This window comes from Mandrillus leucophaeus, unplaced genomic scaffold, assembly GCF_000951045.1.
Source record: "Mandrillus leucophaeus isolate KB7577 unplaced genomic scaffold, Mleu.le_1.0 Scaffold69, whole genome shotgun sequence".
NCBI classification, from domain to species: Eukaryota; Metazoa; Chordata; class Mammalia; order Primates; family Cercopithecidae; genus Mandrillus; species Mandrillus leucophaeus.
Genome location: NW_012107474.1, coordinates 3391808 through 3418237, shown reverse-complemented (window position 1 = coordinate 3418237; position 26430 = coordinate 3391808). Strand labels below are relative to the sequence as shown.

The 26430-nt window shown below is 47.1% G+C and overlaps 3 protein-coding genes across 4 annotated transcripts in view; 2 read left to right on the top strand and 1 right to left on the bottom strand.

Moving 5' to 3' along the window:
• Positions 1-2836: 2836 nt before the first annotated feature.
• On the bottom strand, positions 2837-25339 carry RSPH1 (radial spoke head 1 homolog (Chlamydomonas)). Of its 2 annotated transcripts, XM_012002560.1 has the most exons (9): positions 25118-25339; positions 21939-22052; positions 21731-21836; positions 15290-15380; positions 14591-14726; positions 11546-11617; positions 7359-7512; positions 6204-6353; positions 2837-3216 (listed from the first exon to the last, which is right to left on the bottom strand). In XM_012002560.1, the coding sequence occupies exons 1-9, from the start codon at positions 25169-25171 to the stop codon at positions 3164-3166; spliced, it is 930 nt and encodes a 309-aa protein (XP_011857950.1). In that variant the 5' UTR covers positions 25172-25339; the 3' UTR covers positions 2837-3163. The 2 variants fall into 2 exon arrangements, with proteins under 2 accessions (XP_011857950.1, XP_011857951.1); XM_012002561.1 differs by lacking the exon at positions 21939-22052.
• Positions 25003-26430, top strand: part of SLC37A1 (solute carrier family 37 (glucose-6-phosphate transporter), member 1) — an 89099-nt gene continuing 87671 nt past the window's right edge. Inside the window, exon 1 of the mRNA XM_012002565.1 lies at positions 25003-25214. The gene's annotated coding sequence lies outside the window, so the exon portion shown is untranslated. The remainder of the gene's footprint in view (positions 25215-26430) is intronic.
• LOC105555595 lies at positions 25255-26430 on the top strand. The gene is made up of 4 exons (XM_012002611.1): positions 25255-25324; positions 25505-25650; positions 25806-25916; positions 26219-26430. Exons 1-4 carry the CDS (start codon positions 25255-25257, stop codon positions 26237-26239), a joined length of 348 nt encoding a protein of 115 aa, XP_011858001.1. The 3' UTR covers positions 26240-26430.

Below are 26430 nucleotides of genomic sequence, written 5' to 3'. Positions count from 1 at the left end.
TGGGTCTCAACTCTGTTGCTCAGGCTGGGTTGCAGTGGTGTGATCACGGCTCACTGCAGCCTCAACCCCCTGTGCTCAAGTGATCATCCTGCCTCAGCCTCCTGAGTAGCCGGGAAGCCAGGCTAATCTTTGTACTTTTTGTAGCGATGGGGTCTTGTTATGCTGCCCAGCTGGTCTTGAACTCCTGGTGCTCAAGTAATCCTCCACTCAGCCTTCCAAAGTGCTAGGATTACAGAAGTAAACCACCGTGACTAGCCCATCATATCATATCGTCATATATATACGTGTGTGTGTATATATACACGTATATATATGTGTGTATGTATATATGTGTGTGTGTATATATACGTATATATGTATGTGTATATATGTGTATATATATGTGTGTGTGTATATATGTATATATATTTTTTTGAGATTGAGTCTTGCCCTGTCACCCAGGCTAGAGTGCAATGGCGCGATCTCAGATCACTGCAACCTCTACCTCCCGGATTCAAGCGAGTCTCCTGCCTCAGCCTCCTGAGTACTTGGGATTACAGGCACCCACCACCACTCCTGGCTAATTTTTGTACTTTTAGTAGAGACGAGGTTTCACCATGTTGACCAGGCTGGTCTCGAACTCCTAACCTCAAGTGATCCGCCCACCTCAGCCTCCCAAAGTGGTGGGATTACAGATGTGAGCCACAGTGCCCTGCCCCTATCATATCTAATTTTGGATGAGAATCACCTGCAATTGGATTTATCAGCATGCCTGTTTGTCATTCACGATCCTGTAGCAGTTTTGTGCATGGTGTTATGTTTGTATGTGAAAATGAATGTTTTATGCCCCTCAATTATCAGTAATGAAAAAACCACCCTAAAGAAACAGTGTAATTATCTTGCTAATATCCCTATACAAAATATTACAAACTTGTCGTAAAAAGAGGTAATCAAAGGGTATGCTGGAAAAAAAATGCAGGAAAAGACGTATTACAGAGTTGTATTAAGCAGTGAATTAATAACAATATTCTAATAGTTTTCTAGATTTTGTGCTGCTTATCCACTTTTCATTTGTAATTTTATTATAATTTATTTTCCTATTCTAAATAAACATTTGTTTTAACCTAATTTTATATTCATAATGCTGTATGCTCTTTCTTTTTTAGATTTTTTTAAAAATGTATTTCATTAAGCCGGGCATGGTGGCTCACGCCTGTAATCCCAGCACTTTGGGAGGTTGAGGTGGGCGGATCACCTGAGGTCAGGAGTTCGAGACCAGCCTGGCCAACATGGAGAAACCCCGTCTCTACTAAAAATACAAAAATTAGCCAGGTGTGGTGGCTGGCGCCTGTAATCCCAGCTACTCGGGAGGCTAAGGCAGGTGCAACATTTGAACCTGGGACAGGTTGTAGTGAGCCAAGATCACATCATTACACTCCAGCCTGGGCAACAAGAGTAAAACTCCATCTTAAAAAAAAAAAATTTATTTCTTTAGAGATTTTGCCCAGGCTAGACTCAAACTCGTGGGCTCAAACAGTCCTCCAGCTGCAGCGTCTCGTGTAGCTGGGACTACAGGCTAATGCCACCACACCGGGCTTGTGTGCTTTGTCTTAAGGAGGCCCTGTTCCATGAAAGGGCCATGTATGCAAAGTAGTCCCCAAATGCCAAAGGAGCCAAGAAACCAAAGGAGAAGGCAGACAAATCCAGCTTGTCAGTATGGGTTGATGTATTGGGGAACTCACACATGGAAGCGTAGCCCTGGGCAGCCACAGGACAAGTGACTCTCTGCACTGTTACTCCCCAGACCCGGGGCTTATATACCACAGGGAAAGAGCATACACGCTCCAGCAAGACAAAGGCAACCTTCAGGACAGCAAGAATGCCACGTGCACTATGGCCTCTAATTTGTGCGGTAACGTCAGGATTGACACGTTCTCACACTAGAGACAGAAGATAAAGCGGAAACCAGGAGGTGTTCACGGGACTGGGGCCGAGCAGACGTCAACATGGTGGGTTAGCATCCAAGAAGGAGCCATTTTTGTCTCCACATGCCCCCTGTTTAGAGACATAGCCCCCAGATTATGTCTCTAAAGGACATTTTGGAGTGAACTGATAGTGTCTGGGGTGAGCTGTTTCAGGGTGAACTGAAGATGTCAGGGATGAACTGAAAATGTCCTTGACATTTGTTAAACCAACTCGAAAGGACATTTTGGGGTGAACTGATGACACTTGCCGTCTGAGTAACTCAGGGGAGGGGAGGGTGCGTGAAGCAGAGCCATGCAAGATGGGGAGTCGGGCTCCCCTGGGAGGTGCTCGCTTACCTGCCCAGGAAGAAGGGGGCAGCCTGGCGCTGGGGAGAGAAAGGAGAGGCCGAGTCTGAGACAGTCCTCCAGAAATGTGAACGAGGTGCAGGCGGCAGCCTCCAGCACACTAAGAAACCGAAGCGTGTGCAAAACAGGCCAAAGCCTGGCCTGCGGGCGGCCCTTCTCCCCAGCCACCTGCAGGGCCCCCACAGTGGCCTGGGCTCCACACGGAGAGGGGAAGGAGTGAGAGAAAGCCCTGTAGGGCAGCGGGCGATCTCCTACCCGAGCCAGCCATGTACCCAACGCTGCATTTGAGGAGCGTTGCATATGGCAATCCTCGTGTTCTAAGTGCTTCCTACCTCCCTTGTGGGAAATCCGAGCGAGAGGTTTGGGTACAGAATTACTCTCCCAGCTCAGCCAGAAGCCAAACTTCCATTCACCGTCTCCCGCAGAGTTACAGTTTTCTCTATCCAAGGAAAAGACACCACTGAGAAGCCATGGCAAAACCACCTGGTAACCTTCAGTTTACAAAACTCGAAGCAGAGGCTATTTCAAAAGAAAGGATAATAAAGAGGTTTATTTGCTATTGTAAACCAACTTAACACACAGCTGAGAAAGAGAGACTAAAAATCCTCTAATAAAGATTGTTAACTGACAGAAGGATTTTGTTTTTGTTCATTTTTCGAGACAGGGTCTCGCTCTGTCACCCGGGCTGGAGTGCAGTGGCGAGGGTCTCGGCTCACGGCAACTGCAACTTTCCAGACTCAAGCGATCCTCCTGCCTCAGCCTCCCGAAATGCTGGGACTACATGTACACAGCACCGCGCCCGGCTAATAACAGAAGCATTCTTATGACACAGTCTCCTCTCGGCTCACTTCATCTTAGTCCTGGAGGTCTGACTGTCTAGTTTCTTCTTCTTCAGAATTAATGTTTCCTGAAAAGAAAAGAGAAACATGAGTATATCACTATTTACTTTGTTCTATTTTTTAAAGTCTTTATTCACTAACAGATCTTTTGCCAAAAAAAAATTATTATAACTATTAAGCATTCATCAGTCAAAAATGGAATGTTAAATTTTATCTCATATGCATTTCAACAGTTTTTTCTTTTGGTACTAGAAATAAAATAAGTAAAATACATACTCAAAGTGAATGCTAAGACAAGACTATCCTCAGTAACATCAGTAATCCTCTTACGCCTGCACACCTGTCCAAAACAGCCAGCTTTGTGGATAAAACATGTAATTGCTTGGCTGTTAATTAAAAGAAAAGCAGGCTGGGCACAGCGGCTCACGCCTGTAATCCCAGCACTTTGGGAGGCCAAGATAGGCGGATCACTTGAGGTCAGGAGTTCAAGACCAGCTCGGCCAACATGGTGAAACCCTGTCTCTACTAAAAATACAAAAATTAGCTGGGCGTGGTGGCACATGCCTGTAAACCCAGCTACTTGGGAGGCTGAGGCAAGAGAATCACTTGAACCTGGTGGCAGAAGTTTCAGTGAGCTGAGATCGCGCCATTGCACTCCAGCCTGGGCGACAGAGCAAGACACCATCTCAAAAAAAAAGCAGAAATTTGCCACATTCTTATAAGATGCTACATTTAAGTGTTTTATGAAAGGTGGAGTTATTTTTTGTTACTAATTAAACTCTATAACTTTCACTGTTGGGTATATTAAAGAAGAAATTGGTAGGGTAAGTCTCCAATGTAATGTGGGATTCATGATGAGTACATGTTGAACTTGGATTATTTTGATAAATGTTCTGCCAACTAAGCCTATTTTGTATTACTCCCTTTTCACTTAGGGCCCTCCTGACACTGTGGCCTGGGTGACCCTTTGCTGGGGGCTGTCCTGTGCCCTGAAGGGTATTCAGCACCGTCCCCGGCCTCCACCCACACAGATGCCAGCAGCATCTCCCTCACCATCCTCCCAAGTCTCCAGACATTGCAAATGTCCCCTGGAGCCCCCAAAACCACTGAGTTAAGGGGTGTTCCCTCTGCCCAAGGCTGGTGCATGAACCCACAGTCTCAGACGCCCGCTGGTACTGGGCATCATCCCCTGGGTCCCACCTCTCCCAGTCTGGTTTTCAGGATTCCTCCTGCTCCATGCCCCCCATGATCTCCTCCACCAAAGTTTCTGGGGCCTCCTGCCTTGCCTGGCTCCAGGGTACCCATCCTCATTGCCCCAGAGAAGCTCAGAAAGCAAGCCTGATACAGGCAATCCCTATGGCCCCCAGAGGTCTCGTCCACTGGGCTCAGCATCAGGTTCAAAGGCTATCCGGTTCCAAGGGAAAGGGGCCACCTCCCTACCTCCCACTCTTCTGCTGTCAGACTCTGCTCTCTGCCTGGAATTTCCTTCCTGGTTTCACCCATTCCTTGCCACCTCCCTCCCAGCTAACCCAGAGTATCCTGGTCCTGCCCCAGGTGAGTCATTACCTCTCCTGCGTAGATGGTAACACGTCCCTGTCACTGCAGGGAACTCACTGATTCCTTTATTCCAGCTTCCCATTAGGTATCGAAGGGTGAGAGCCCAGCCCCTCACTTCCACACTGCCTATCAAACCCAGTGTCTCCCCCTCCAGCTGTGCTCCACGTGGCTCAGGACTGACATCTGTGGGCACAGCTGGATGCTGCTCTGACACCGCGCATACTCTAGCCGCACAGCCCTAACAGAATCCTGTGGACCCCCTACCCACCGGGGCTCACTCTGTCCACCCTGTGCAAGTTAGAGAAGCAGAGACCATGCTCACTGGCAAAGCCAGGTTTCCACCTGACCCCACGTTGCGCCTCAGCACCGCCTCACTGAGTGCATCGCTACAGTGCTCAGGGCAATTACCGATCGCGAAAGTCTATGCGTGCTTCAAGCATCTAAGAGAAAACGCTTTATGTGATTTCATTATTTCAGGTATTATTTTCAAAGGAATGGGAAGTATATTCTCAATTTGCAACAGAGACAACCTAAGTGGAATGGGACTGCAGACCCTGTGCCCGAGGCCACCATGCCCAGGCTGTTCCCAGACGGCCCTTTCCCTCACAACCATGATGCCCTCTTTCAGTCAGATGTGAAAAGTGCGTTAAGGGAAGACAGTCCTCTCTCTGGGCTTTCTGCAAGTGCCCACAAGCACTTGGGGAAAGATTTTTAAAGATTCCAAGAACCTGAAGCTTCAGTCAGTCAGAACTGAGGTCAGATCCCTGCCCTATGAGGTGGCAGAGGCAGAAGTTTCTAGATTAATCTTATATCCAAACCCATTTAAAAAGAGCTAGTTCCCAACACCACTCATCTTAAACCACACTCCGGTGAGGCAGCCCTGCTAAAAATCATGCAAATCCCAGCACTTTGGGAGGCCGAGGTGGGTGTACTGCATGAGGTCAGGAGTTTGAGATCAGTCTGTCCAACACGGTGAAACCCTGTCTCTACTAAAAATACAAAGAAATTGGCCAGGCATGGTGGCATGCACCTGTAATCCCAGCTACTTGGGAGGCTGAGGCAGGGGAATTGCTTGAACCAGGGAGGTGGAGGTTGCAGTGAGCCAAGATCACACCACTGTACTCCAGCCTGGGTGACAGAGCGAGACTCTGTCTCAAAAAAAAGAAAAAAAGAAAAAAGAAAAAAATCATGCAAGAAAAGAATGCCAGGCTTTGCATGTCTGACAGGGCTCTCTGGCCTGGGGGCGGTCCTCCTGTGATAAAGAGCATGGGCACCGCTGCACACCCAGGCCATTCCCACTGCAGCCTAGCTTGCAGGAGGGTGCAAGGGAGTAATATTTTGCGATGGCTCCAGTGAGGGCTCACAGGGGGCCCCCTAAGTCTTCCCCAAGTCCTTGGAGCCCAGCTGAAGGCAGACCTTGGTGGAGGGAAGGGGAATCCCACTGTTCATGGCCCCTGTGGGCAGGCCCTCGCCCCACGTCCCTGCGCAGGGACCTCACCCTCGTCCACGTGATAGCGGAACTCCTCCTGGTCATACTCCCGGCTCTCCTCCCGGAGGACGTCTGCATCTTCATCTCCAGGTCTCATGTCCGTCTCACCCTCAAAGCCCTCCAGCAGAGCCTGGGCCTCCTCCCCAAGTTCTCCTGCACCTGAGATAAAACACAGGTCAGAAGCCTGAGTTCCTGGGAACAATGGAGCCTGCAGACCTGTGCAGGGCAGCTGTCCCTGAGGCTGCCGTGCCCCCACCCTCCCCCTCCCATTGGCAGCACCTTGTGTTCCTCATCTCAACATCCACCCAGCCCAGCCCAGGCTTGGCCCGGGGAGCAACCCAGGCCCCACTGCAGTCAGTGGCTCAGAGATGGGAGCAGGTGGTCTGATAACTTTCATTCCTGAGGGTGTTGATGAGACTATTGAGAAAGAGACGTCCCCTGGGGTTCCTGAGAGTGCCAGCCAGAGGAGCCAGCACAGAGGAGAGCTGGGACAGAGGGCAGAGGCTGCCCGGCCATGCTGTGGGCTGTCCCCGAGCTTCCCAGTCACGTGAGCCGAGACATTCTTAGCAGCATGAGCGTTCTTTCACAGAGCCAATCGGACTTGGCTTTCCTCCGCTTGTCATGGAAGGGATCTCACCCGGTGTAGCCACCTTCAGCTTTCCCCAGCACACTAAGGACTTCCAGGAAGACCACTGGGTTGGACATGGAGGTACCATGCGGACCCTTCTTCAGGGAAGGAATGTCCCCCCAGCTGCTGTCAGTGCCAGCCTGGGGTCATACCCACATTCACTCACTGACCTAGGTGAGGGGATAAAGGTCCCCGGGACGCCACAGTGCTCCCCATGGAATGAAGCAAGGTCGTGGAGGCCACACCTCTGCCTCTGTCCAATCAACCCTGTTTCTTTCCTCTCCCCTCCGCTCCCCGGGAGTGTCCTCCAATCCCAAAGGCTCTCCCTAATAACATCCCGCACACTCAACTGACCCAGCATCTGACTTTCAGAGAGTCCAACTACAGCTGGCCTGAAAACAGGATGTCCACAACTCCCACAGCCTACAGGCACCTCACACCCTCCATCCCACAGTTCAGGGGTGCCCCACACCCTCTGTCCCACAGCCCAAAGGTGCCCCACACCCTCCACCCCACAGCCCAGGGGCGCCCCACACTCTCAGCTCCTGGACCCTCTTGGCCAGGTCCGTCCGTAGAGGTCGGCTCCTTGGGAAGGGCTGGTGTCCACAAGGCCAATTCCGTGATTTTGGTAGCTTTCCATTTTGGAACAACAGTTACTAATTCTTCCTCCTCTTCCTCTTCTCCTCTTTCCTATTTTAAGTGCAAAAATGTACATTTACCAACATTTGTGTCATCTTGGTCTGGAATATTAAAAGTGAGGGAGGAAGGACAGGTTTTGAAAGACAGGTTTTGGCTTGTGTTTCAGCCTTTTTAGGATGTCACTCAGGAATCAGACCAGTTGCCGACTATCCGTGGTATAATCTCAGGGTTGAGAACGGATCTCGAAAGAGCCAGGGTGAGAAATATAAATGTACATATAAAACCATAATCTAAAAAGAAACAGGGTGTGAGCCATGGGCTGCAGCTTGGCAACCCCTACTCTAGAGGGTATACATCCCCTTACCAGGGAAAGAGAACACGGAGGCTCTTCTGTTCCACCACCATCCTAATCCATCCCCACAGCACAGTGGGTGGCCTTTGACAAAGCCCTCAGGTTGCTGCTGCATTATTTCATGGGTGACTTTTCCTAAACAGCAACAGGGCTTTGGGCTTATATCAGTAATTCTCTCTTAGATGTTACTGATGCTCTTTCTACCTTCCTCTCATCATCCTGAAATACTGACTTCTAGGAACTTTTTCCAGTAGAGTCTAAAGCTGCAACGCACTTAATAAGATGGGCTTTATTTTTATCACTGCACAAATTTAAAAACTTTCTCAATCACCGGTAAACCTAAACAGTTATTACCAGTGCTGACAATATATCCATTTAACCAATAGGTTCCTTCAGGGAACAGGTGAGAGGTGTCCAACCCCATGGAAATCCCAGCAAAAGACTAAATACATCCCTGTCACAATCGAATCCTAAAGCTGACTGTCTTTCTTAAGCTTCTGACTCTGTGTGTAAGAGGTTACACACACACACACGTAAATGGAGTGGAACCTCGGGGGAGGACAGTATGTCAAATTCCTCTATGTTTTGTAAGATGCAGATGACTTATAGGAAGCTGCCGTCCACCCAGACCAGAGCACCCTGCGGTGCATGAAGAATCCACGCTCAGAGGAGGTAGGGCCTCATACTTAGCAACAAAATCAAGCATTTTGGCCATTTCATTTTCTGATTTGCTAGGGACCTGCCCCTAGCCAGTGGTTCCTTTTAGCTGGAGCAAAGCAGGAGAAGCAGCAGCAAAGAAGACAGGGCACTGTGAGGCCACACAGGATTCTGGTCACAGCCAAGAAGGTGGACCGTGAGCAACCACGGGCTGTTTTGGGAAACTAAATAACCGTGGCCAGAGTGATGTGCAGAAAGCAGAACATCGCAGGAGCAGGAATCAGGAAAAGAGGGTGGCTGAGGTCAGGGCCGAGAGTGCCCTGGGGATATCCAGACTCTGGCCACTCAGGAGGCAGCAACCGAGCATGGACAGTCACTCAATCATGGGAGGTTACGGGATAAAGATTCAAAGACTCCCTTCGGTTTTAGAATCTAACAGACTCTAGGAAGAAAAACGAGAAAAGTTTATAAAACTGTCTGGAGGGCTGGGCACGGTGGCTCACGCCTGTAATCCCACCACTTTCGGAGGCTGAGGCAGGCGGATCATCTGAGGTCGACAGTTTGAGACCAGCCTGACCAGTACGGAGAAACCCCGTCTCTACTAAAAATACAAAATTAGCTGGGCGTGGTGGCACATGCCTGTAATCCCAGCTACTCAGCGCGGGGGTGGGGGGCCAAGGCAGGAGAATCGCTTGAACCCGGGAGGTGGAGTTTGCGGTGAGCCGAGATCGCGCCATTGCACTCTAGCCTGGGAAACAAGAGCGAAACTCCATGTAAAAAAAAAAAACTGTGGAGAGCACTGAATTGAAAAACTGGTGATGAGTTTAGACTTAGGATTCCAGGCCAGGGCCCTTGGGGTGAAAGGATGGAGCACTAGGTAGAGACAGCAGTGGGCGGCACACAGCAGGTGCAGGACAGACCCTCGTGCACAGGATCTCCCGCAGCCTTCCAAGCTCTCCGCAGTGTGACGTCTACCTCCTGTGACCAAGGGGGGCCTTCCCCAGCCTCACAGCCAACCCCAAGGTGACGAGGAGTCGGTTTAAAGCAGGGCCTCTGGGTGATGCCAAGGGGTTGAAGAGGGACACAGCAACGAGAAAACAAAACGAGATGACTCGGCTCAGGTTGCAGCACAGTTCGGGTGTCTGTCCCCTTCAATTCCCATGTTGAAATGTGACCCCCAGGGTTGGAGGTGGGGCCTGGTGGGAGGTGCTTGAGTCAAGGGGGCGGATCCCTCATGAATGGTTTGGTGCCCTCCCTGTGGTGATGAGTGAGTTCTTGCTCTATTAGTTCACATGAGAACTGGTTGTTAAAAAAAAAAAAAATTCCCAGCACCTCCTCCCCTCTCTTTTCCTCCTCTTTTGAGCTGTGGTGCCAGCTCCCCTTCACCTTCCATCATGAGCGGGAGCTTCCTGAGACCTCCCCAGAGGCCAGGCGGTTGCTGGCGCCATGCTTCTTGTACGGCCTGCAGAACCGTAAACCAAATAAACCTCTCTTCTTTATAATCTACCTAGCTTCAGGAATTCCTTTATAGCAGCACCAAAAGGACTAACCCAGGTTGAAAGGGCACTGATGTGATGGTGGGCCCCAGTAATCCGTTCCCCGGCTTTCTTCAGAAAGGAAGTATGCAAATATGGGAGACTTTGTGTACAATAATATATTCTTAACTCACTAGGAAGGGACGCCTCGAAAACTTCAGAGACCAAAAAGCAAACAAAAGCATGATTCCACACGTGTGTCTGCCAGGTTCACACTCCTTAAAACTCAAAACTTCTTACCATGAGAATGACCTCAGCTAAAGAAAATAAGTCAAAAGGATCAAAACCAGCACCAGGGTCAGGAAAGGTTACTGAATTGCTAATTATCTACAGGGATTGGTCAGACATTAATAATGAGAGGAACAGGAACACAGATATTCCCACCTCAACACACATACACATATCTTGATGCCTTATAATGGCAATATTAGCTGACTAGCTTTACTATCGACCAGGGAATGCCAATGTAGTGTTTTTTTGTTTTTTTGTTTTTGAGACGGAGTCTCGCTCTGTCGCCTAGGCTGGAGTGCAGTGGCGCGATCTTGACTCACTGCAAGCTCCGCCTCTCCGGTTCACGCCATTCTCCTGCCTCAGCCTCCCAAGTAGCTGGGACTACAGACGCCCGCCACCTCACCCGGCTAGTTTTTTGTATTTTTTTTTTTAGTAGAGACGGGGTTTCACTGTGTTAGCCAGGATGGTCTTGATCTCCTGACCTCATGATCCACCCGTCTTGGCCTCCCAAAGTGCTGGGATTACAGGCTTGAGCCACCGCACCCGGCCTAATGTAGTATTAATATTAATGTTAGATATTGGAAAGGAAAAAAAGAGAGAAAGAGTTACCAATGGCACGTTCAGAGGAGCGTGCCGCACACCGGACAAGCTAACAGCCATTGGACAAACTGTGGCAACACCAGTTACAGATTCAGTTGTCACTTCTGGGACCTAATGCTATTTAGAACCCTCCCACTCAGGGTTAGTTTATTTGTTGTTTGTTGTTTGTTTTTGAGACAGAGTCTCACTCTGTCACCCAGGCTGGAATGCAGTGGTGTGATCTCGACTCACTGCAAACTCCGCCGCCCAGGTTCAAGCGATTCTCCTGCCTCAGCTTCCTGAGTAGCTGGGATTACAGGCATGCACCACTATGCCTAGCTAATTTTTGTATTTTTAATGGAGACAGGGTTTCATCATGTTGGCCAGTCTGGTCTCGAACTCCTGACCTCAAGCAATCCACCCACTTCGGCCTCCCACAGTGCTGGGATTACAGGCGTGAGCCATTGTGCCCAGCCAGGATTCGTTTCTATTGACAAAAACGGTATCTATCAACAAAGTCTAGAGTTCTGCAATAACTGGGAAATGATATTGTTTGCTTCTGGCAATTTAGTTCTGTACTAACACATGCAACCAAGGAAAATGAAAATGGGAAAGTTCCTAAGAGTTGGCAGAACTTTTAGGCAAATCACCTCCAACCTTGTAGGATCAATAGTTTTGAGCAGCTACTTGCCTGTTAATGTAAAAACCCCATACATGCTTTGCAACTTACCATATCTGTTAAACGATATTCACCATGTTGTTCACACCCAACATCAAATATATACTTTCCAGGGCCAACAGGCTGCGAGCAAAGAGAAACTATTCTTAAATGTCAACACCCAGCAGAAAATACAAAATAAAAATGTCACCACCACAATACCCACCTCAAATCACAAAATTGGGTAAAGTCTAACATGGATTAAAGAATGCTTTTATTAACGCATGGCTAATGGAATTGGGAAGTATGTGCCCTGTTTTGTTTACTTTTGAAAACTTTAACCACATTTTACTTTTTTATAAAAGTGCTGTATTCATTTTCAGAAAACCTCAGTGAGTCAGCATCCACAGGCAAACTAGCTAGAGATGGAACTACTACTAATATGTTGATGCATTCTTTGTAACTTTGCTTCTAGTGTACATTGTTAAATAAAAATCTGATCATAATTGTACATACTAACTCACACTCTATTTTTACTGAGAAATAGGGCATGAACTACTTCTCATATTTACAAATATTCTTTCCTAACACCAGTTGCCACCTGGTATTTTATTTCATCTATGGATTGTAACCTATTTTACTCAGTTACCATTGTTGGTATTTGGGATACTGATTTTTTTTTTTTTTTTTTAACAAAGAACGCTCCGGTAAACATACTCTGAGTTACAACTTTATGTACGCTTTTGATACCGTTCTTAAATTCTCAGAATTTCTGGACAAAAGCATACATGTATTTTGATTAGATGAGGCTCTGATCACTTCATTCCCACAACTGCACTTAAGAGTCCCAGATCCTCAAACTCTTGATTTTAGGAGTGTAAAAATTTTCTATTTTTACATGTTTTTTTATATAAAACAATGGGGTCTCACAATTTTAATTCACTTCATTTCAGTTGTTAGTAAGCCTGCATTTTTTTCAAGATTTTTAGCCATTTAAATCACATTGATTGATAAAACACTTTATATATTAAACGTTGCAAATATTCTCTTCCATTTGACAGTCATCTCTCAGATTTTCTTTACAGCATTTTCTAATCTATAAGAAGTTATTTTTATGAAGCTAAACTTACTGGTTTTTCCTTTCTATTTCTGTTTAGAAAGTTCTCTTTCCTCATTTCAACGTTAATATTCATCGACATTTTTTTCTATATTTCCTAGGGTACACTTAAGTCTTTACTTCTTCTGGAAAGTATCTTCATCTGTGTGAAGGCAAAACTATTATTTTCCTCCCAAATAATTATCAAGAGTTCCTAACACTATGTCTTGACTCCTCCCATCATCCCTTTATTAATTTGACATCCTTATTGTGTGTGAAATTATTTTATGTACTGGAACCTGTCTCTAGACTTTCTAATTTGCTTCATCGGGGTGTGTGTGTGTGTGTGTGTGTGTGTGTGTGCATCCTGGTATCACACTGTTTTCATTATTGGAGCTTTGTAGTACTGATAACTTGTCCACAAGGACATGTACAGGGGATTTTCTGAGGAAGACACACAAACCAGCAATAAACGGGTGACAAGATGTTTGACCTCACTAGTAATCGGGGAAGTACACATTAAAACAATGAGATGACATTTTTTACCCTTAAGATTGGAAAAAAACAAAAACAACATTAAAGACTGAGAATATCCAATGTTGATGAGAATATATGCCACAGAGACTCATATTCTATTGGCAAGAGTATTAACTGACACCAGTTTTTAGGAAAACGGGCACTACCGATTGTGATTTTAAATGCCAATCCTCAAAGGTTTCACAATTCCATTATCTAACCTACATAATAGTCTCAAATGTGCAAAATGACAAAGATGTATCTTTATGTATATTTTTGTATCCCGATACAGTAGGATCCTAATTATGTAATTAAAACCCCCAAACAATAATTATGTGTCAGATGACTGTATTAGAATGTACTTACATGACACACAGAAATAGCACGGAAGGATTGGGCCCAGGGCAGTGGGGCAGGATCCTCGTGTTTAAATGCTTTACAATTGAAATGTACCTGTGTATTATTTGTATAATTTAAAGTTTTTTACTAACTAGCAAAGCAAAGCCTCCATTTTAACCCTGGTTTTTCAGACTGGTTTAGGCTGGACAAGCTGATTGATTCTTCCAGATTCATTTTCATCAAATTCCCTTCCTCTGCAACCACCTTCCCATCTCCTCCAAAAAGACCCATAAAAATTTGCTGGGAATTATATAAACAATGTGTGGGTTTGAGGGGAATGTGCTGTTTTAATGAAGACTAAAAGTAAAATCTGTGGTTAGGGCATGAATTATATATAAATGAAAACTGGGTTCTAAGAGTCTGAAGAGACTTCATTAAATCAGCTAAACATTCCCTCTGTCAACTTCTAACACCACCAATTTGCTCGCAAATTCTCTCTTCAGGGAAAGTTTCTGCTCAACCCCTGATCAGAGCTGCCACAATGGCCTGAGTATTAGCTTCTGAATTATTCAAGGTTTCTCTGTACAAGAAGGGCAAGAGGAACCACCAAGTCTTCTGAGCAGAAACGGCCCACCGTGGGTGCTGGAAGCTGGCAAGCCTCCAGACCCAGGGCCAGGCCCTCGGCAGCCTCAATTCCCACCACGACTAGGAGCATGCAGGCTGGCCTGCAGCACGAGGAGGGAGCTGGGGGTCTTCCTCCCCAGGGATGGCGCACCACCCCTTCCAGAGAAACAAAACACAAACCCCCCCATGCTCAATTGCAGGAAACAGATATTTGGTATCTGATTTACCGATGAGAAGGAATACACTCAAGAGGTTCCGATGCCCCCACGTGTTCTATAACAATGCAACAGGTCCCCGCTGAAAGACAGTGGGAGTTTGTACTGAGACCCAGAGAAATGGGCCAAACCCTCCTTCCCCCCAGTTCTGTCCTCTGTGGGTACCAGAGGCTCAGAGAATGGCACAGCTGTCTTGTTCCCCACATTTGAATAGGCTGGACTCAGTTTTCTCTGAGTTTTTAGTATTCTCCGGTCACACATTTGCACAGGCTGCCAGAGGGGGTTATTTTGTACTTTATGGGCAAATGTCACTTCCCATGGACTTACATTTTTGTTCAAGAACTTGCCCTGGTACCTGTGGTTCAGGTGAATGAGCTCGGCCGCGCCCTCCTGCTGTCCGTTCACCCAGGTGCCAACATACTTACTGCCCGTCTCCGCGTATACATAGGTGCCTTGCCCGTGCCTGGTTAAGACAAGGGGAACATGGTATTTTGTTCCAGCACAGTGAAAAATCTCCCAGGTTTAAAACACAGACATTGACATTGAGGGGGGCCCAGGCTGATGCAGGCTCAAGAGCGATGTAGCTTCTGTATCTGTGTCTAGTCAGAAGGTGCCCCCTGTTCAGTGTGCCCCAAGCACAGGACATTGCCAGAGGCACAGAGGACAGGCCGGCTGGACAGAGGCAAGCCTCTGTGTGTCGGCCGCTTTCCCCAGGGAAGAGGCACAGCTAGTGGGAGCTGCGGCTCAGGTTCCCCAGTGGCTCTTCTGGTTCAGGTTCCCCTAGGGCTCTTGAGTGAAAGACTCATGTGCTCAGCCCCAACTGAGGTACAGATATCAGTTACTTGAGTCTACACCTGCACAGAAAGGCATCCTTGCCTCAAAGCCATAGGAAGATTGGACCTGCCTGGCAGAGTTGGTAACTGGGCTTTTGTTACGATTCTGTTCCTTAATAAGTGTAAACAATCTGCAGACATCATGTTCACACTACATAAGCAAATCCCATAAGACTCAAGATAGAAACCGAACCTTTGGTGAGTAAACCACTCTCCGGTGTAGGTGTCATTATTGACGTAGTAGTATACACCGTGGCCGTGCCTCTGGTCGTTTGCCCACTCTCCTGAAAGGAACAACACAAAGGCAAGCCCAGGTGAGAAGAAGGGATCCATGCCCTGTACTATGTCTTCAAACTGTTAACCATGGCAGAGGTGGGTGTGTTGTGAAGCAAATGAAGCTACGTTCAGGGCCCCATGCACACACAGGCCCTTCTGCTCAGGAGACCCCGCAGAAGAGCGACTTTTAACAGCACCGACCAAGGCTGCTGTCTGTTTCCACTCTAATGTCCCTCCACTTCTCTTCCTTTTGTGCCAGATGGCATGGGTGCTGAGCCACGGTGGAGAGTGGGCTAAGGGAGGGCTGAGTCAGGGGATCACGGGGTACAGGTAGAGTGAGGTGTATGGATGTGGGCCATAGTCACGGTGGAGAGTGGGCTAAAGGAGGGCTGAGTCAGGCGTTCACGGGGTACAGGTAGAGTGAGGTGTGTGGATGTGGGCCACAGCCACCTGCATGTACTAACAAGCACAATTCACAGGTTAGTCAGAAGCACCACGAAGACGCAACAAGGAGGGAGACAAACCAGGGTTGTCTGACCCATTGCCAGTGATCCTAACACCACACTTCATTTACCTTGCAAATGTTTAGTGATCCAGCAACAACTCTAGGGCTTGATCGTCTATCCTCAGCCACCTGCCAGCATTTCAGTCTATCTCCCACCCAATCATCTGGCTCCAACGTGCCACCCTAACCCCAGCTGCACAGCAGCTCCATCCGCCGGTGCCATGCCGTGGCTGAGCCATGCCTCTTCCCTCACCTCCTCACCTCCATACAGGCTTCTGCTAAGTCCTTAGAGGCTTGGTAGGAAGTACTGAAATTGGCAAGGATATCATAAAACTCATAACACTACTCCACAATGCAGACAACTGCAAACTACTGTTGTCAACCACAGTATGAATCCCTGCACTAGAAAACTCAAAATGTCCTAAATCTTACAGCTCACATATGAAAGAAAATTAATAGAGGTCTCCCAAAGGAGACATCTCTTAAAAACGTGCATATTACACCAAGTCATTAAGCTAAATGATACGTTTTGAGACTATGAATAATAAAAAGCAAGTGTTGATCAATTTATTGATCAAAGAGAAAAGAAGGAATTATATTTGTGTTCTCTCTATAGAAAACATTACAAAATGGTTGCCATATGGAGAAGCATTCAAAGAGTATTAGCTAACAAAAGGTAGAGAAGAGCTATTCTAGAAGTATGTCAGACATTAAAACTCAGGCTACTTAGATTCTGTGATGTTTGTGGTATTTTTAAATTTTTAACTTATTTTGATTTATCATTACAAATGAAAATTCACTTTTATACCAACTTTATATTTTGTTTTTCTTAAAGAGGGTTCCCAAAATGTATATAAGCTTCTGGCTTACACAAAAACTGGACCTACTTCCACATGAAGATAAAGAATACCCAATAGGCTAAGAAAATGCTAATTATTCAAGCAATATTTGTTTACGTGAATAACCCCAAAATTTACCTACAGAAGGAATTTCTACATATTTATTTCCTCAATCATTCCAGTATTTACTCAGCACCTACAATGTCCTGTGCACTTTGTGAGATGAACAAACAGCTGTACAAAGGACAGTGCATGTCCCCAGGGCGCCAGCACCAGTCTGGGGATGGGAGGTTGGCACCTGAGCAGCAGCCGAGGACAGGGAAGGCAGCACAAAAAGCTACATGGCACAACTTCAAAAAGTGGGTAGTCATTCAGAAAAGAGCAGACTTACCAAAAATTCATAGAGGGAAGGTGGCAACCACTAACAATTAAGGAAGAGGACTAGGCCCCATGATGTGATGTGTGACAGGAACAACATGAACAAGAGAGATGAAGATCTCCAAATTGAGATAATTCGGTAAAAAATACTTCAGGTCCCTGAACCTAAAGTAACCACGAGGATGTGCAAATACCTAGAGGGATTTGTCTGGACCTTAAGGGGCAGTGATGTGCCTGGATTTGTAGCATTTGCCAGTTTCTGTGGTGTAAATACTCACACTGTGGCCAATTTCAAGCTACACATGGAGCTGGGAAGAGATGCATAGAATGGGTTTTTGTGAGCTATTAGGAAGTGGTTCCAGCACAGCCCTGGGGCACAGAGACCTCAGCTGAAACAGGTACATCATTTGGTTTCTTCCCAACAAAAGATCATGACAACATTATTATATCCCTCCTCTCTTGGCCATGTCAGAGGGTCTCCAGGGTGTCATTGTAAGAAAAATATATTATATATTTTGCAGAAAATTTTCAAAAATAAAAGAGAACAATAATGTTGCAAAAGACACTAAGTTTTGCACCATGAGGACTGTGAGCAAAATTTTTTAAAGTCCCAATCTACTTAAAAAACCTGTTAAGAGGCTCTGCCCAGCATTTTGTAATGCCACCACAGGGACCCTGCACAAAAGGAGAAGGTAATTCAGAGAAAAGTCACCTGCTGAGGCACATCTCTAACAGCTATGAGTCAAGTTTCCTTTTTTGAGGTGAATGACATTTATAAACTTTATTATCGTGGCTTTAAATTTGTACTTAATATTTTTTTTAAAGTCTTTCTACCCCAATCCTATACTATCTGATCATTCTTAACCTTGTCAACTGAGGTTTTTTCCAACTATATTTCTCTTCAGGAGTAACTCTCACAGTTGGTTGGTTGGTTGGTTGATTGGTTAACTGGTTGGTTGGTTGGTTGGTTGGTTGATTGGTTGGTTAACTGGTTGGCTGGTTGGTTGGCTAACTGGTTGGCTGGTTGGTTGGCTGGCTGGTTGGTTGGTTAGTTGATTAACCGATTGGTTGGTTGGTTGGTTGGTTGGTTGGTTGGTTGGTTGGTTAACTGGCTGATTGGGTAGTTAATTGGTTGGCTGGGTGGTTGGCTAGTCAGTTGGCTGGTTGGTTGGTTTGTTGGCTGTTTGCTTGGCTGGTTGGTTGGTTGGTTGGTTGGCTGGCTGGCTAGTTGGTTGGTTGGTTAGATGGTTCGTTAGTTAATTGGTTGGTTGGCTGGTTGGTTGGTTGGCTAGTCAGTTGACTGGTTGGGTGACTGGTTGGCTGTTTGATTGGCTGGTTGGTGGGTCAGTTGGTTGGTGTGGAGCTGGGTGCTCCTCGGGTAGAGCAGTGTGTCTGGCACTTGGGATTGAAGACAATTTAAAATGAGAAGCTCTCCAAGATGCTCCTCCCACCTCAAATGCTGGTTGATCACTGGTGTGCCATGCTGGCCCATGGTCTTGCCAAGCTGGCTCCCTACACTGCTGGGTAAGTCAAACACAGGAGAGAAGAAGCCCACATTTATGGGGAAACACGCAGTGTCAGACCCTGGGCAGGGTTCCGTGCACTTGCCACAGCATTTGGTATGTGTAATAGCTGAAATACGGTTTTACAGATGCAGAACCTGAAAAGCAGAGAGACTGTATGCATTGCCCAAGGTCCCACAGCTGGTGGGTAGCAAGACTGAAATGAAAATTGGAGTCTGTCTGATTCTAACACCGTGCTCTCTTCTCCACACGCATCCCAATAGTCAAGTGCTCATTTTTCCAGCTCCTGCCATTTGAGAGCTTCCAAAAAACCCAGCTTCAAGTTATCATATCATTCTCGTTTCTCCACAATGTCATTATTAAACTTCTGTGTTTTCATGAGTTCTGTTTGACAGGTAACAAGGCCAGGAGGGAACAGCGATGCTCTTTCTCCTCCTTAACCTCAGAGTCCTCAGCTGGCCCTAAACCCCCAACCCTCAGAATCAGTACATGGGGTCCAGGCCTCCCCAACATCTGGCACCCACTCTCCCCTCCATCTCATCTCCCACTACCCCTAAAAACCTCTGCCTTCCTGCCTGTATCCAAGTCACCCGCCACCCAGGACTGTCTCCCCGCTCCTCTCCTGCAGCACTGTAGCCTCTGCTGGTTCCTGAATTCCCTAATTGGACTTGTCTGACCATCTGGGAGACAGGTAGGGTACTGGGCTTTAGGCCGCAGGGTTCTGACGTTGAACACACTGACCTGCACAAAACCATTCTGGCCCATTGTGATGGCAGCCAGCCAAGATACACTGTTATGAATAACTCAGTCACACATTAACTGAGATTTTGTGATTGGAAGAGTATTGGCTTACTATGTTACAATCTGACCTCAGTTTCCATTACTGCCTTAATGAAGTAAGATACTTATTTAAGCTTTTGTCAAAGAGTAAGTCTCTGGGTAGTGGCTATACCTTGCGCCCTTTAAGATACAAAGCCATCTGGAGAATCAAAAATCCCAACTGTTACCAGATGAGCTTTATATGTTAGCGTGGCATAATAAAGAAATATTGGTCTTTATTCATGGTTCCCAGCACAGAGCTCCTAAAACCCTTGAAATTTCCTGACTGATAGAAATGTTTTTGTCAGTCAAAATGAGACTTTTTTTGACCACACCTGAACTTATGCAAATGAGGCTCAGGATGGCCTGAAGATGGGAGTGAACACCAGAAAGACCAAGTGATAAGAAGGTTGGAACCTCCAGCCCCACCCACCAACTCTGGGAAAGAAGAAGGAAGGGGCTGGAGATTAAGCTCTATAAAAACTCTTGAGCAAGATTTGATGAGCTTCTGGGGTGGTAAACGTATCATGAGCCAGGAGGATGGTGCATGCCACCTCCACAAGGACAGAAGCTCCTATGCTTGGGAACCTTCGCGGCCTTTCCCTGTGTACCTCTGCATCTGGCTGTTCGTCCATATTCTTTATAGTATTCTTTACAGTAAACCAGTAAACCTAAGTAAAGTGTTTTCCTTAGTCCTGTGAGTCACTATGGCACATATCAAACCTGAGTAGGGTGTTGTAGGAACCCCCAATTTGTAGCTGAGTCAGATAGAAGCACGGGTACCCTAGGGATCCACAACTTGATGTTGACATCTGAAGTGGGGCAGTCTTGGAAACTGAGCCCTTAACCTGTGGGGTCTGTGCTAACTCTGGGTGGTGTCAGAATGGAGTTGCATCATTGGAAACTCAGTTGGTGTACACAGAAGACTGGAGAAGTACATAGCATGGAAAATCCATGCATTTGGTGTCAGAGAAACAGTTACCCCTTTTAAACCTTCATATTCAAAATTCCTTAAATCCCTTATTCTAAATATCTTCGTGTGTGTGTTGTTCAAATTATATCGATATCTACACTAAAATCAAAAGGGACAAGAATGAGATTAGGTGCATAAGAATTTGGAAAGAGTTAAATTAAACCCCAAATTAAATTGTTTAAAGTTGATTTAAAAAGCAGATGGTGCTTCTTATAGAGCAAGCCTTCTGGGATTTATGAAACAAAACAAAACAAATTCTGTCTAACAGGGACGATATTAACACCCTCCATCGTGGTTTCAGAATTGGACAGAATCATCACTGACATCTATTAAAATAAGAACCACCTACTGGTTCTTATTTTATCTAGGAGCAAAGCAAGCAACTATAGCTTGCACTTTCTAAGAATATGTCCTCCTCACTAAGAAGTGATGCTGTCACACGTGGTACCTCACAGTCCTAGCCTGTTACTGAGCGCTCACTATGGATCAGGCACGGTTGCAGATGCCTCACCATGCTACAGAGGAGAAAGCTGAGGCAAGGTCAGACCTATTGTCACCAGAGTACAAGGACAGGGCCACAGATCTTTCTGGAAATCTGAAGAAAACTATACAATTTCCTTCTTCCTAGGGAAAAAACAAAAAGCCCAGAACACAGAATTTTGCATACACTTTCTGAAGACTCACAGCACGTTCCCTGCCTGTCCCCCTTCCCAGGTTTGGGATATCACTAATGTGTGATCACACCAGGTGACAATGGCACAAGGGGCAGCAGGGAGGCTCTTGGAAATAAAGGAAAAAGAATCCTCCTCAAACATAACATTGGCCTGTAAGGAATTACGGCACAGATAGGAAAAGTCAGTTTAACAAAGCAGGACGACTCCCAGACAGGAAGCCCTGATGGAAGGAAACACTCGAGTTAAAGAAATAACACATCCGTCAGATGCGGGGTTGGTCAGAAATGGGAAATGCAAAGACAGGTTCAGGAAGATGAATGCCGCAGAGCAGCTGAAGCCGTGGGTCCACCAGCTCCGAGGCCTGCATCCACCCAGCAGCCTCCCTTTTGTCTGCTCCCAGAACATGGACATGCTGGCCACAGGGACAGATTTCCCACTACAGATTCATTAGTGAGTTAATTAATTACAAGGCTTTCATGTTTCTGCGTCAATCCTGTGAATATAGTAACACAATCTGTTCGTTGAATGACTAATCTGGAGCACTTTCAGCTTTCTCATACATGTCAGTATTCACAGACAAGTTCAATCATAAAGAAACAAAAACAAACTTCTGCAACACAAAAATCTGCTTAGTGATAACATTTTACCTTCATATCTGGATCCATCTGGATATATAAAAGTGCCTTGACCGTGCTTTTTATTTCTAAAATATTCTCCGATATATCGAGCACCATTTTTAAATTTGTAGGTCCCCTGAAACACATTGATTATATCATTCATGTCATTGCTGAATGTAGCATTTACTAACAGAGCATTAAATAGAGAAAACCATCCAGTCAAGTCAACGGTTCTGACCTGGCCATGTCTTTTACCGAATTCGTAGCTCCCTTCATAGGTGTCCCCATTAGGTAGCCGCGCCTTCCCGCGTCCGTGCCTTTCGCCTGCCTCATTCCGAGCCCCCTCATATTCCTGGGTAATGAAAATTGACACAATTACAGCTACCATTCATTATGCGCTAACCAGATGCTAAGCATTTTATAAATATCATACGCTTGAATCATCCCTCTATACTAAATCCTTGGCACTATACTCAGTTGTCCCACCTTTCCCACCTTACAGCTGAGGTAGGTAACCACGCCTGGGCTAGGTGAGGCACTGGTCCAAAGCCACACCCCAGCACATGTCCAGGGCGGAAGCCTCATTCCCTCCCTCCAGCAAGGAGCTTGCAATCACTGTGATAATCCTTTACCCTGTAAACAAGGTTAACCAATTTGTGAAAAATGCTAGATACTCTAAGCTGTGTTTTTAGGAGGAACATGCTTGAAATAGCACTTGCAGGTAGAATAGTTCCACACAAAAATACCTCCCCATTTGCTTCCTTCAGTAATCCATGATTTCAAAGGCAAATGCCCTGAGAGAAGCAACTCTTCCCTCAAATGATCCCTGGGGTGGGGTGTGGCCTGAAGAGACCTTTGCCCTGCGAGGAATATCTGATGGAAGGGACAGGTAGGAGTGCACTGAGGAGTACACAGGGCTCTCTTGTCGATTAAGTTATCTTATTTTTAAAATCCCTAGCGAGAGACTTAAGGTTCAAACACTCATGACCCAATGCTGCAATAATTACATATCTATCTATGGTTTGTTTTTGTTTTTGTTTTTGTTTTTGTTGAGACAGGGCCTCACTCTGTTGCCAAGGTTGGAGTTGGCACAATCTCAGCTCACTGAAACCTCTGCCTCCCAGGCTCAAGTGATCCTCCCACCTCAGCCTCCTGATAGCTGGGACTACAGGCATGCACCACCATTCCCAGCTAATTTTTAATTTTTTTTTGTAGAGACAAGGTCTCACTATATTGCCCTGGCTGGTCTCAAACTCCTGGACTCAAGCGATCCTCCCACTTTGGCCTTCCAAAGTTCTGGAATTACAGGTATGAGCCACCATGCCAGCTCAATTATGTGTCTATCTTAAAAGTAAATCAATAAAAAATGTAACCAAAGCTTGCAATTTTCCTATCCTTCAGAAAATAAATTCCTTACTACCTAATACATGGGTATAGAGTGAATGTAGTAAATAATAACATGCTGAAAGCATCCAGTAATGATTTAACACAGGTATCTCATATCACACTATATTTCTTAAATATACATAATAAAATTTATTAAAAATTAAAATTAAAAATGGAATTGGATGTATATAATCTTATTATAACACAAGTACTGACACACTACAATGAGGACTTTAGAAATAAATGTCTGTTCAATTCTTTCCCTTTTCTAGCACTGTTTGGCCCACTAATTCCTGCCTAGAATATAAGATAAAAATCGGTGACCTTACAGATTTGTTTCAGGGTTAGTTTACATCAAAATGTATAAAAGTCCCCTCCTTCCATCCAAGAGGCTTCCCAATACATCCAACACTGAGCCGCTGGGGTGGCTGAACGAGAGAGAAATCCTTTAAAATGACCCCAAATGTGATCTGAACCTAAAAATTATAGGCAGTAAAAAGTTACAAATTCAGTGGGGTCATTTGAGGAGATAAACTAGAAAGCTTGTTTGTCTGTGCAAATGTTACAGGTTGGGCTCACCTACAGGCAGACCCTGAACAAGCGATTTTTTTTTTTTTTTTTGAGATGGAGTCTCGCTCTGTCACCGAGGCTGGAGTGCAGTGGCGTGATCTCGGCTCACTGCAACCTCTGCCTCCCGGGTTCAAGCCATTCCCCTGCCTCAGCCTCCCAAGTAGCTGGGATTACAGGTGCCTGCCACCACGTCCAGCTAATTTTTTGTATTTTAGTAGACACAGGGTTTCACCGTGTTGCCCAGGCTGGTTTCGAACTCCTGAGCTCAGGCAATCCGCCCACCTCGACCTCCCAGAGTGCTAGGATTACAGGCGTGAGCCACTGCGCCTGGCCTGATTTTTTTCAGCGCTCTCCTGGGAGAAAGTAGTAAAGAGGGCAGGGAAGAAGACATGAAAGGGCAGGCAGCTAAGGAAGGATGCCATTGCAGGTGAAGTCCCAGACTTGGCCTAATCCAGCAGGCACTCTAGGGGCATCAATTGCACTGCAGACTTTGTCCTGCTTCTTGCACTAGCTACTGGCTGTCTGGCTGGATGTGAATTTCAGGCACTTCTGGCTCTCCATACTGGGCAGGTAGTTCCAGTGCACAGAAGTGGTAGCTGAGCAGCAAATCAGGCAGAAGCTGGGAGATGAGTGCCCAGAGCTAGCAAAAAGGTCTGGGCAGGCACTGACAGCACCACTGCAGAGTGGCTAGATTTTTCAGTTAATTCTGAAAGTACCTCAACTCTGTACTGTGCATGCAGACCATAGCGGCTGAGGTTCCCTACCTGTCAGCCATGGAGAGGTCACCCTATGGAGTAGGGAGGAACTACTTTCTGGGTGGTAGAAATATTCCCACACAGAACCCAGCTCACAGGCTGGGTGTGCAGCTCTTTCTCCTCTCTGCTGCCTAAGCCAGGAAATAACTCCAAAGACCTGGGTCAGTTCAGAAGGGACTGAAGAAAGCACATGTAAGGATACACCTATAAGGTAATACCTTCAGGAACCCTCTTCTGAGCCCAGGGCCTCCTCAGCATTTCTTGGAGTCTGCCAGGAAGCAACTTTCCTCCATGCATCCAAATGCCGAGGGAGCTAATCTCAGCTACAGAAATGACTTGTTCAAGGGCAGTATGGCAGCGTGGGATGATCTGCTCATCTAAGAAAACTGCCTCGATGGGAATTAACACAGGGAGGAGGAAACTTCCAAAGCCTTCTGCTGGGAAATCTTTGCCTTTAATGGGAGGCAGGATGGGGGTGGCGGAAGAACGAGGCGGGATGTGGTAACCAGATGTCATTTCACCTTTCACCACCAGCTTCCAGGATGCACGTAGGTGTGTCTGGCGTGGTCCTCGTCCCTGCCGGGGCCTCCTGGGGAGCTGTGGCTCCGACCTCTGGCTTCTGCCCCTCCTCACTCTCCAAACCCAACCTCGAGGTTCCCCCACCGCTGCGCACCCCGGGAAGCCCCTTCTCATCAGAAGCTCTCACCCCAATATCATTCTCTCCCTCCTCCTCCAACTCCTCCGAGCCCAGGTCCGACATGGTCTCGCCCCAGCCTGGATCCCAGCCGCAACGCCTCTAGCAGGTGGGTAGCAACCGCCTCCACCGCTGCGTCCTGCGTCGCCATGGAGACGCGGCCGGCCCCGCCTCCCTCCCGGCCGGGAAGATGGGGAGCTGGGACTGGCAAGGCGGACGGTGCGGGAGGAGCCACTGGCAGCCTTTGCGTACTGTCATAGCAACGGGAAGGGCCCCTCGACCAATCACCGCCCGGGAATAGAGAGGGGCGGGGCGGAAGGGACGAGGTGGAGCCAGTGGCAGCACTGGGGTGCCGTCATAGCAACGAGGGGCCGCCTTGGCCAATCACTGCTCGGGAAGGGAGGGGGGCGGGGACTGGGCAGGGCCTGGGCGGGTTCCGTGCCTGGCTGCCCACCGGGTCTCTGACCTGGACCTCGCTGTCGCTGGCCCCTGAAATCCATCACTTTAGTCGGCTGTTCTGTGACGCGCAACAAGGAGCCACCTGGGTACTGGGCCTTCAAGAGGAGGGACGCGGGAAGCGCGTCCGGGCCAACTCTCGAGTGGGTTTCACCCCTGCCCAGTGCGGGCACTGCACGCTCCCTTCCGCCCCCGGGCCTCGCAGGCCCCCCGGGGGTGCTGCCCATCCCCACTTACTTTCTAGGCTCTTCGGACCCTTCGGGGTTCGCGGATCGCAGAGATGTGTCCGCCAAGATCTCTTCTTTGGTCCGTAAACAACTTCACTCTCAAGGAGACAGCTCTGGCCTCTCAGCAGGTGCGGCCTACACTGATGTCCGTCCTGGTTTGACATCATTCCCCGACCCCGACAGGAGTACCAGCCCCCTCGGGCCTCTGACTCTCAGGAGTCCCGTAAGGATCTCCGCTCCTCTCCGCTCGCTCCTGGCTCCCCTCCACTCACACACACCCACAAAAATCACAGGCGCACACGCACGTACACGTGCAGGCTTGGCACTCTGCTTCACCTGACGCACTCCGCCTGCCCAAGGCCCCTCACGATCTCCCATTTCCTCTGCCATCATCCCAGACAAAAAGCTGTGTTATTTGTTGTTGCTGCAGGAGCTGGGGAGGAGTGACTGAATAACCACAGGATTTAGTCTTGATGGCAGAATCCCAGAAGCCAAATCCACGTGGTGAATAAGCTGCTGATCTTTCAGAGCACACATCCCCTGGAGAATCTTCCCAATGCTAATATGAAAGTTTACAACCATAACCCATCATCAGGCCCAAATATATTACTTACTGAATAAATACACAAGTTACAAGCAACA